Source organism: Vanacampus margaritifer, chromosome 6, assembly GCF_051991255.1.
Source record: "Vanacampus margaritifer isolate UIUO_Vmar chromosome 6, RoL_Vmar_1.0, whole genome shotgun sequence".
Lineage (NCBI taxonomy): Eukaryota > Metazoa > Chordata > Actinopteri > Syngnathiformes > Syngnathidae > Vanacampus > Vanacampus margaritifer.
Window position 1 is genome coordinate 28,229,739 of NC_135437.1, and position 12,054 is coordinate 28,241,792.

The 12,054-nt window shown below is 39.7% G+C and overlaps 1 protein-coding gene across 1 annotated transcript; it reads right to left on the reverse strand.

Annotated features, from left to right (window-relative positions):
- Positions 1-1,313: 1,313 nt before the first annotated feature.
- On the reverse strand, positions 1,314-11,312 carry LOC144053623 (creatine kinase U-type, mitochondrial-like). The gene is made up of 9 exons (XM_077568262.1): positions 11,018-11,312; positions 8,058-8,256; positions 6,718-6,813; positions 6,363-6,584; positions 6,154-6,239; positions 5,756-5,879; positions 4,355-4,489; positions 4,152-4,277; positions 1,314-2,988 (listed from the first exon to the last, which is right to left on the reverse strand). Exons 1-9 carry the CDS (start codon positions 11,161-11,163, stop codon positions 2,875-2,877), a joined length of 1,248 nt encoding a protein of 415 aa, XP_077424388.1. The 5' UTR covers positions 11,164-11,312; the 3' UTR covers positions 1,314-2,874.
- Positions 11,313-12,054: the final 742 nt, after the last annotated feature.

Here is a 12,054-nt window from a genome sequence, read left to right on the forward strand (position 1 = left end):
CTAATTTGAAAACCTAGCCCTCGTTTGAAAACCCAAGTCTGGTTTGAAATCCCACTAACTTGAAACCATAACCAAGAATCCTAACTTGAAACCATAACCCTGGCTCTAAACCCAACAACCCAACTTGAAACCTTAATTTGAAACCCCAACCTTGGTTTGAAACCCATAGTCTGATTTGAAACCCCAATTTGACACCCAACTCTTTGCTGGTAACCCCGTTTTGAAACCCTAACCAGGAAACATAATTTGAAACCCCAATCCAGTCTTGAAATCCTAATCACTATTTCAATCTCTACCCTAATTTGAAACCGTAACTCTTAAGTGTGGGAATCTATGGCTCTCTCCTAAATCAATTTGATTCCAATTTTGGGTCTGTGATTCGATTCAGAAAGATTTTTGATTAAAAATGATTTGATTGACATTTGACAACGATTTCTGCTTCAATTTATAGATGTACAAAAAAATCGTCATAATGTACTCCAGTCTGACTCGCTAATGCTAATTAGTATGCTACTCGTGGCACTTTTATCACTCAAAATCATGGTTATTCATACAAAAAAGCTTCAGGAATGTATACAGAGAAGCATCTTAACATTACTCACCGGCATTTGCTCCTCCTACGCTGCAAAAAACAACTTTTATTGGCATAACTTGATTGTGACTTTTTCCTTCTACTCTCTAATGTGGCTACAAATTAACTGTGTATCAGAACACGCGGAACCACACTGCCCCCAAGTGGCCAAACCGGGTGCAAGATGAACAGCGCTCCCAATAAAGGCACACACAAACAAGGGCAAGACAGTAATAAATGATTTCAACAAAATCTAGTCTAAATAAAATTTAAAATCAATTCTGAATCGTACTAAATGAGAATTGATTTTTTTGGGCACACTCCTACTAAGTCTTGTTTGAAATACTCATTCAAAACCTAACCCTGGCTCGAAACTCTAAAATGTGGTTTAAAATCCGAATTTTAAGCCTCAACCCTGATTTAAAACCCCAATTTGAAACTTCAACCGTTGATTTAAAGCCCTAACTCTGGTTTAAAGCCCGAATTAGGAAACCAGTCAAATCTCATTTGTTCTTTCTAAACTCGTGCATATAAGAATTGTTTACGAAGTTTTGTGAAGTTAGCTCAATACTTTTTGAGTAACCTGCAAATAAGTAAGCAAGCATCTGTAATAAAAATGTGACCTCCCTCCATTTTGTGTCAAGAAGGCGGGCCTTGTGAAAGAGGCTCCGGATCGCAGATTGTTCCTTGAATTCAATCTCTCGCTTCCCAAAGTGAAGAAACACGAAAGCAGGCGACGCCATTTCTGCTAAATAGATGATATGTTTAATAAAAGACACGCGTGTGACATTCAGTGATGAGCTGCGATGATATTGCTTCAAATGGCTTACAGTCCAGAGACCGGCGTCGACATTTTTGAGAGTCACATTCAAATCCACTTCAAGTGATGAGTAGCATGAGCACCGTGGCATGACTTTGGATTGACATGGGGGAGAAGGTGGCATGCTGGTGGGAGGGGCGAGGGTGTGGGTGAGAGCCAAACCGGGTTGGATTCAGTGGGAGAAGAGGTTGCGTCATGGCATGCCGCCATCTTGCATCACCTTGCAGAGTGCCGCCGGCCGTTTGCGCTCTTTTTGGCTTCCAATTATCAATAGCACTGAAGCCCAGTTTGTTTGGCTCGGGAGTGTCAGGAGTCGGGTTGCAAAAATCGGAGAATTTGGAAACTTTTCATGGGGGTTCACGGAAATGAAGTAAGAATTCACAAAATGGAACCTTTAGTCATTTACATTCATTTTTCTTATTTTTCTCCACTTTTTGGTGAGAAACGGGGGCTTGTGGTGACACCAATACATATTCTACCGCCGATTATTAGAGACCGGAAAACGCTCGAAACATTAACACATTTTCTGAAAAGGTTAGCAAAAGTGCAGATTCAGTACAAGCACATCAAATTTCACATGTTATGTTGATAGGGGCTATGTTAGAGTTAACATGTTTTTTCTCTTCAATGAAAGAATGTATCGTTCAATAAAATGAAATAAGTCAAGATAAACTTGAATACTCGCACAATTATTTAAAGGGGAAAGTCAAACGATTTAAATTATTATTATTTTTTTTAATAATATGTTCTTTACTAGTCTAAATATGGTATTTTATTCTATTTTTGGAATACGAGTTAAGCAGCCAAATCCAGCCGTTTTTATCCATCTCCATCACCAATCACAGCGCAGCTTCAGAAAAGAGGCGAGCTCTGATTGGTTGTCGCCTGAGCCCTGAGCAACTGTGATGTCATCTTCAGTCGACAGCAAGTGGCAAAATGGCTGAGATGGCTAAAAACGGCTGGATTTTGCTTCATAACTCATATTCCAAAAATGTCATATTCATCAGAATGTCATGTTTAGACTAGTAACATAATATTGTCAATAAATGTTTAAGGTTGACTTTTCACTTTAAAAATTGAAACATTTCTACTTACAAATAAATGTGTTGAAATGTTGTGTTTTTAATTGCATTATTTAGCACGTGTGACAACTTTTGACAAGAATAAACATTTATATGTATGCTACGTTTTTTTTTCCCAAATTCTCCATCTTAACTTCCCATGAAAATGTTCCACCCTTTTGCAACCCTAGTCAGGCGTATTAAATATCTTGATTATATAATAAGAGAGGAGGGTGGGCGGGGCTTATATTAGTTATGATGGATCACAAAATGAAACACTGACATAGATATTTCTTGGATATATCTATGGGCACGACGAGCTGGGGTGTTGGCGCGCGTGTGTGTGTGCCCAGGAGGTAAAAGGTGTGAGTCAGGTGGGGCGCAGGTGTGCTTAGTGGGAGGGGCGGAGGGGGGCGGGCGGTCTACTTGAACTGCTTGATGGGCGAGGGCACCTTGATGTCCTGGCCTTTCTCCAGCCTCTTCTCGCATTCCACCAGGTAGTTGACGCCGTCCACCACCGTCTGCACCAACTGCACCTGTGAGCGGCAAGATGGCGGACATGTGACGTACGCGACCAGCTCCCAAAATCTACGAAGATCGCTGGAAATCGCCTTTCAATGGTCAAGTGAGTGAGTGAACAAAGTTTGCAAAGGCGGAGTCCAACCCAAGACACGCTTAGGACCGGCCCCTTTCGTTTGAATAACATTTCGACCTGACAGGACACGTCTGCAGCATGAAATAGATAAATGTGAGAGGAGAGTGTTTTCATTTATTGCTTGATATTGAATTCTATTTATATATTTTATTTATATATATATATATATTTATTTCCACATTTATATTTACATTTACTTTTTTGAATCTTTTTTTCATTTTTATTTTTTACTTTTATTTATGAATTTATTTATTTATGGATATTTAAATATATTTTGTTGTTTTTATTTCCATTTAGATTTATTTTTTGTATTTAATTTTTGAATTATATTTTTATATTGGCTTTTATTTTCACAGTGTTTTCATTTATTGCTTGATATTGAATTCTATTTATATATTTATTTTTGTATTTATTTCCACATTTATATTTACATTTGCTTTTTGAATCTCGTTTTTTATTTTTGTATTTATTTTTTAAAATGTATTTATTTATGGATATATATATATATATATATATATATATAGTTGTTTTTATTTCCATTTATATTTATTTTATTTATTTTTTGTATTTCATTTTTGAATGATATTTGATTTATCTGTTTTTATTTTCACTTTTATTCATTTATTTATTTTTAATTTTGGCAGTTATGGTCCTCCATATTCACCATGTAAAAGCCGATGTCTGTGTTATGCTGCCTCCTGGTGGTCAAGTTGTGCACAACAGAAGGAGCAGCACAATGTCTATTGAATTGAAACAATTAAAATAAAATAATTCATTTACATTCTATGTAATTGACATTAGTGTTAGTTAATATAAAGTCCACATTATTGTGGCTCTTTTTAAAAACACCTAAAAAAAAATATTGGCACTTATCGCCTCTGAAGCTAACGTGAGCATTGCTGGGATTTTCCATGACATTCTGTATAGAGGGTGATTAAAAAGTAACTTCCTGTTTTCAAATCCTTTGAGAATGCAAAAAAAAAAAATGGTGGGGCCCATCTATTACTGTCCAAATGCTACATCTCAAGTTCTTCAGTGTGCTACCTCGGAATGTCCCAGGCGGTCCAAGTTGGAGATGTCAAAGGTTCCACCCACGGCGGCCGTGTCGACGCCGCCCGTCCCTCTCTTCTGCAGACGCAGATTGTCCAGGATCTTATTGAAGCGAGGGTCCTGGAGGGGCGAGCAAACGCGCCGGCAAAATTGAGAAAAGCCCGTCGGCGGCTGTCGTCTGCTGTGACGACGGTTACCTTGCTGAGGAGGGGCAGCTTGACGTGGACCCCCGCCCGCAGCCCAGTGCCCAGGTTGGAGGGGCAGGTGAGGATGTAGCCCAGCCTCTCGTTCCACATGAACTCCCAGCCTCGTTCCTGGATCAGATGCTCCACCTGCAGGGGAAAAACGTTTGCGGGTTTTGTTCCAAGAAACTGACAGGAACGAACGCATGACAGGAAAACTCAATGCAAGGAAAACGACATCCGGTCAATGTGACCTTTCGAACCTTCACTGCTTGAACATTCTCATCCAACACTATTTTCAAACAAACTCATTTGAAACCCTGACCCAGTCTTGAGAGGCTAGTTAAAAATGTCCATGCTTGCTTGAAACCATTGCCCAGGATGGAAACCCTAAAACCCTGGCTTGAAAACCTTTATCAGGCGTCAAATTCCTTTTTGAAACCCAAACACAGGCTTGATATACCTCAACCCTACTTTGAAATCCTAATTCTTGAAACCCAGACTTGTTTGACCCAGGGTTGTCATGAAACCCTAACCCTTGTTTGAAACCCTAATTTGAATTTCTAACCCTTGACTTAAAACCCAACACTGGTTTGAAACCTTAATTTGATATTTGAAACCCAAGTCAGGCTTTAAGCCCTAATTTGAAACACCAAATAAAGCTTGGAAAGCATAATTTTAGAGTGAAACCTCTTTGAAATCCGAGTCCTTCTTTGAAACCTTGACCAAGGCTTGAAACCCTCCCACTTGTTTGACACGGTCACCAGGGTTGAAACCCTAATTTGAAAACCCCGAATTTGTTAGGAAACCCTCTCCCTTGTTTGAAATCGCTAACGTGGCTTGAAGCCCTCATTTGAATTTCAAACCCTTGAATTAAACCCCAACACTGGTTTAAAACCTAAAGTTGAAGCCCAAACCCTGATTTGAAACACAATTCAGGCTTTACGCCCTCATTTGAAACCCCGAATCAAGCTTGCAAAGTTAAATTGAAAGCATGATTTTAGTGTCAAACCTAAACCCAGGTTTGAAACCCCAATTTGAAACCCTAACACTGGCTCAACCCATCACCCTTCATTGAAACCCTAATCCTTGCTTTAAATATAAACCAAGGCTTAAAACCCTAACACGGGCTTGGAAGTGTCATTTGACACCTTAACCCTTGTTTGTAACCCTAACACAGGCTTAAAAAACAAAATTTGAACCTTAGTTTGCAAACAGCAGTTACGTCACCATTCATTGAAACCCCAACTCTTACCTTAATTTGAAACCCTAACGCTCGCTGTCCATAAAATTGAGTGAATTGCGCATCTTCTCGCCTCCTCTTCTGTCTATTTGTGTCCTTTCGTCAAAACATCTCCCACGCACGCACGCACGCACGCACACACACGCTAAAAGCAAAGTCAGACGCAGTCGAACCTCCTTCAGGCCTCTGCAGAACCTCTCAAACACTCGCTTCATGTTGCCGCCCTTCTCCATGGAGATAACCCTGGTGTGATCCTCCTCGTTCACCCAAATCAGGAAGGTCTTGTTGTTGTTGTGCCTGCACAGGAGAAAAAAAAAATGGGATGCTGCTGAATGCACGAGCTGCCTTCGCCAACATCACATCGCTGGAGGCAAATCCAGGTCCAGAAAGTAAAAACCCTGACACAGTTTAGCTTTAACCCATTCTGCTAGCTAGCTAGCTGGCTAGCTGGCTAGCTCCATAGCAGGTAAATGAACACCATGGGAGCTAGCTTATTTATGTATTTATTTTTTAAGTTTGCGAACCAGCGGCTTAGCAGATCTCCACTGCGGAGCCAAAACTCGGAACTTACCAAATCCCGCGGGCGTCAGGCCAGTCGCGAGCCATTCCCGCACACGTTAGCAGCGGGGACACCGGCTTGTCAAACAGGAAGTGATCCTGATGGAAACACAGGCCACATCACGTCCAAAGCATCCACACTTGGCAGACATAATACGATGAATTCATTTCCGTGCACGTCCAAAGACTTCCTACGAGACGCAAATTTCGCTTCTTGCTCACATCGATGAGTTGCTGCTGCTGCTGATCCGTCAACTGCGTCAGGCTGTAGTACCTCCCGGCCAGATCGCCCTTGAGGCCGGCGAGGGCGTCCACCACCACGCGCTCCACCTCCCGGCGCTCCGCCCGGGTGCAGGCGGGCGGCAGGCTCAGCCCCCGGATGCTGCGGCCCGTCCGCACCCGGGACGACAGCACGTAGCGCTCGTCAAAGATCCCCGACTGGAGCTGAAAGCGAGGCGAGGATGTGAGAACCTTCACAAGCTTCAGATGAGCTGAATGTTCAGCGGATTGACCACAATCTACAATGAAATGTAAATAATAACGTCATGTTAGCGTGATTGCTGAGGGTGCGTGTTACCTTGCTGGCGTCCAGATCGGTGGGGTGCTTCATGGTTTGGGGATCGTAGCCGTTGTGCCTCTCTTTTATGACGGGGTCCAGCAGGTCGGCAAACACCTGCAAACAGCAAAACGATTTTAAACGTAACCCCAATTTTTCTTCCAAGTTGCTCTAATTTCCAACACACTTTTTTCATTTGAAATTTAGTTTGACAGCCACTGTAAATAATAATGCATTGTTAACAAAATTTAATCAAATAAAAAAATAGTAATAAAAATAAATAAAATAAAATAAAAATAAATAAATAATAATAATAATAATAATGCATTTGTCTATGTAACACCCCAGAGCTAAAAAGGTTTTCTGTGTAATGTAGCATTGTAAAAACAGCATATGTATCATCGGATTTAATTAAAAAGCTCATGATTTGACAGGTCATAAAGTTCTCCTTCCATCCTGTAGGTGGCAGTGATACGCATTACAAAATGGTTGCCAAAATTACCAAGTTTTTTTTTTTTTTTGCTTTCTTTATTAATTCAAACTCCAACATCCAATTCAAACTGACACACAAACCGGAACGGTGCTGTCAAACAAGACACAAGAAAAAGAAAACACACAAAAACAAAAAAAACAAAGTTCTAGTTTAAGTTATTAAATACCGACAAGGCTTGCTTTGCCCTCCTCAATGTCCTTCCAAACCCTTCAATTTTCTTACAATAACTAAAAAACAAAGGTCGACATTTAATAAATCTACACTTGTGAATAAAATGTTTGCAAAATATATATTTTTCTGATTATTGTTTTTATAACTACTATGGCGTTTTAGGGCCACGTATATTTTTATTTTAGGGGCAATATTCAGAGAAAAAAAAACTCGCAAATTTGCCACTTTTTAGGACACACAGGACGTGACCCGGAAGTGACCTGATTTCAACAGGAAGTGACCCGGAAGTGACCTAAAATCAACAGGAAGTCACCTGATTTCAACAGGAAATGACCTGTTGTGTGATGTTAAATCATATTTGTATTGATTTGATTTGATATTTAATGTTCCTTCTGGAAATCTCCCTAAGTTGGTTTCATACATGCAAAGAATAATTATACTGTTGCCATGTTTTTTATTGTAAATTGCAATAACGTTTTTTTAAAAATCCAACAGGAAGTGAACCAGAGAAGACCTTAAATATATATATATATATATATATATATATATATATATATATAAATTTTTGCGACTTTATAAAATGGCAAATTTGTAAGTTTTAAAATATAAAAAATATATTTATACGTGGCCCTAATACGCCGTTGTAAATAACTTATTAGTGCTGTTTATTTGACATTGTTTATTTTAAAGGTCAGACCTCGTAGGACTCCTCGTCTCCGGCCACCATGCCGACCGTCTTGATGAACGGGTGGCCGGGGTTGTCCACGCCCGTCTGGATGGCCTGGTCCAGCGTGTATCCGCTGGGCGTGGCCTTGTCGCACAGCTTGGCGTAGATGGCGGGCGTCAGGTGGCTGGCCATGCAGTTGTTGTGTTTGCGCAGGTCGGGGTACTCCGCACTAAGCAAACAAAAGACAGAAGCCGAGCGTTTATCTTTGACGGCAAAATAGAAGCTTCTGCGCCTGAATTTGTCACTGGGCTCTTGATCCACTTGAATAAAATAAAGGCCTCGCCTCTATTAAACAGCTCCATTATTTTCTCCCCTTATTTAACTTCAATTCTTTAAATTGAGGCCTCTACGCCTAAATTTGTCATCAGGTGTCACCAGCCACTTTAAAAATAAATGCCTCACCTCAAATAAAAGGATGGGAAAAAATTCGACTATCATCTACTTTCAATCACTAATATTTCCTCAAATAAATTAGAAGCCTTCCATACTTCACTGAGTGCAGCATCCCCTTTAAACAAACAAATGCTCCACCCCAAATAAATGGCTCCTATTTTATATTATTCACATTTCCTCAACTAGAGGCCTTAATTATAAATCTACATTTAAAAATAAACACCTCACCTCTGGTGATATTTGAAACCAAATGACTTATTTCCTTAAATATATGCATCAAATAATCACCAGGCGCAACATACACGTAAACAAATAAATGTCTGATGACCAGTAAATGGCTTTGTGTCTCAAAAAACAACCAAGCGCAAGAACCAATTTTAACAAATAAACACCTCACCTCCAGTAAAGAGCTCCTTTTCCCCATTCCACATGAATAATAATTGTATTATGGTCTATTTTCAACTACTGTATTTCGTCAGAATTTGGCCTCCTCTCCACATTGAATCAGCAGACGCAAGGTTCACATCACAAATAAATGCCTTACCTCCAGTAAACACTTCCTCTTTTTCCTTCACGAAAAGCGGGTAACGATGACCTTCTTTCAATGAATATATTTCAACAAATAAAAGACACTGTGCCTCAATCAATCACCGGGTGTAACGTCCAACTAAGTAGATAAATGCCTTGCCTCAAATGAATGCTTTTTCCTGTTTTAGGAAAATGCATTAAAAAGCACATTATTATGCTGTTTTCAATTGCATGCCGTGAAAAAAACGTGGAAGAAAATAAATGCTGACTTTTTTTCATCTTCAGTTAAAATAAATAAAAGTTTATTATTAATGCAGTGGTGTTGTTTGAAATGTTGATTCCTTCATTCTACCAATCCTTGACGCTGCTTTTCTGTTATCAGAGAGTATAATAATTCCATTTATAAATATGAAAGCGGCTTTAAAAGAGCGGCTTACTGCCCCCGTGTCTCCTGTGAGGAGGTAAAGAGACCTTATACAGCCGTTCATTTCAAACTCAAAGCCTGGGGGTCAGATCCGGCCCCCCCACATCATTTATGGTGCCCACTAAAGACAACCAAGGGTCCCTACTTTATGTCTTATTTTAGCAGAAAAGATGTACCCAAATGTTTTTCTTTTTCTTTAAAGATCAATCGAGTTTGCCTGCTGCCAGCCTTGCCAAGGCTTTACAATGCAAGATAACGTCAACAAAGTCAACTCTACCCGTTCAAAGGCTAATTTAAGGCAGATTTTATGCCTTTAGAGATTCCGGTCTATTGTGTCCAATATTTGCCAAAGGCAATTGTTTTTTTTAAGTGTTTGGTCTCCAGGTAGCAGGCGTCCATTTGTGAACGGTCGGAAATTCATGGCAAGCAAACAGTAAACTGTGATTTTGACCTTTTCTGTTTGTGCATTTACTGATGACGACGCATTCGGCTGTCGATGCGCGTCCTACTTACAGAGCAAGCCTTTATATCTGGCTACAAGATAATGTTTGCTTAATCCTTTCATACGTGCAGCTTTGTAATACATGCCTCGTGGCACGTACACACACACACACACACGTTTATCGATACAGTGTCAGCAGAAGGTCACACAAGAGTGAAAATGCAGGGAAAGTGAACAACTAAATTGTCATTTATGTCAAGGTCGCTAGATAGACGCGTGTCATTTTCAAACACAAACTGCAATAGACAGATACATCCTGCACAAGTACAGTTCAGTTATAATTAACTTCTGGCCTAAAAACATTTGCATTTGCTCTTTAAGGAGTAGTTGTTTTAAAAAGTTTATTTACGTTGAATTCTTAATTTGACCAGTTACGATCAGTTCAATGATTTGAATGAACAGCAACGCAATTCAAAAGCAAATCATAATTTAAGTGCAGTTTTATTCAATTTTTTTTAATCATATTTAAGCAAAGTGTTAATGTTCAAACTCTGCATGCTGTTACAGTGGCTTACGATAATAATAAATAGATTTAGGAATAGGAATTAAACATTTCTAAACACTTAGACCTACTTAGGTCACAGTACTTGAGCCCTATTGTATTAAGCTGGTCATTTTGGTGGGACTTGGAAAGCAAAGTTTTTTTTTTCCGGTAATACGTGGAGTAAAAAGTTTAAGAACAACTGTAGATAGATAGATAGAAATGAATTTAACACATTAAATACGCAGCATTCATTTATTTGAATCTCTTTCATCTCAGTATGCTAATGTTAGCCCGTGGCTAGGAATAATGATGGATTCGAATAACATTTCCACACGAACCAAGCCAATTTCAATGTTGTTAAATTCAAATATAGATGTCATATTGAGTCTCTAATTTGACTTTTAATTTAACTTTCTCTTTAAACATGGACATGCTAGTCACAGCTAAGAAAGGTCACACCCTGCCTATTAAGCCCCTTTTGCACGTATAAGCACTCATGAGCAGACTTCTAATTAGCAGGACAGAATAACGGGGCCAAAAGACGATTGACTATTTGAATGAATTTTTTTCTTCCGGGAGATGCTAGTAAATGCGGGTACCTGGCGGGGTAGAGCCTGCGCCCGGGCGCCCCTGCGTTGACGTGCTGCCGGTGCAGTAAAAATCCGGCCGTCAGCGAGCCGCCGACCACCGAGAGGATCCCGATGTTTCGTTTGGAGGACAGGACCCTGGAGAAGCTGCTGGCCATCTTTCAAATATGCGGAAGAGAGCCACTAAGTCAACGACGGAGGAGGGCGAGAAGGGTAAGTGGATGGGAGCGATGGTGCTGATGGAGGGAGAGCCTGTGAAGGAACGAAAAGCCAGCAGAGGAAAAACAGGAATGAGGTCAAGCCGAACGTAGATGCGTAAGAGCTACACCGGATGTGAGCTTTCAAAACAAAACGCACAGGCTTGGGAGACAGTTTTCCTTGAACAATGTGGGTTACATTAAATGGATCCGATGTATGACGTTGGATTTTTGTGTCAATCATTCAGCAGTAAATCAACATCAATTGATTATTGTTGCTTGCACGAGGGGTCACGACAATGAATTGCTAACGTAGCTTTGTTTTGAAAATTTTCAACAGGAAGCGGATTTTCCTGAATATCGGTAACTTGACAGTTAAGTACGTGGTTTGAATTGTGAAGGGCATCAGTTGCAAGCAAATGCAGCAGAAAAGACAGCGACGCTTCAAATTAAATTTATATGCTGATTATTTTGAGTTATCACCCTGTGGTAATAGTAATGATTAAAAAATATTTATATAGTAGCTTTGATTTCGATTTGCATTGCAACATCCTTAGCATCATTTGATTAATGAACGATTGGGTCCAATGTTCCAATTCATTTTTTTTTGTTGCAAGGATAAGAGGCAAGTCCTTTTTTAAAGAAAGAGTTGGTGATAAAACTATAAAGGAAAAACTAAATTAGTTTCTTTTTATTAAATGCTTGTTTATATATATATATATATTTATTTTTGCCAATGACATTATCTGGTTAACAATTGGTTAGCAATTATTATTTGAGCAATGTGAGTACAGTCATGTGGATTTGTGCTCCCTCCAGTCACAAGAGTGCTAATAACGCCCTTTAGGCCAC

Bases quoted from the DNA above. Each gene is read 5' to 3' on its own strand.
- LOC144053623 (XM_077568262.1), bottom strand. From the start codon at position 11,163: ATGGCCAGCAGCTTCTCCAGGGTCCTGTCCTCCAAACGAAACATCGGG. The intron at 6,814-8,057 runs GTCTGACCTTTA...TGCTGTTTGCAG, and splicing joins GAGACGAGGAGTCCTACGAG to GTGTTTGCCGACCTGCTGGA. The intron at 4,278-4,354 runs GTAACCGTCGTC...TCGCCCCTCCAG, and splicing joins AGCTGCCCCTCCTCAGCAAG to GACCCTCGCTTCAATAAGAT.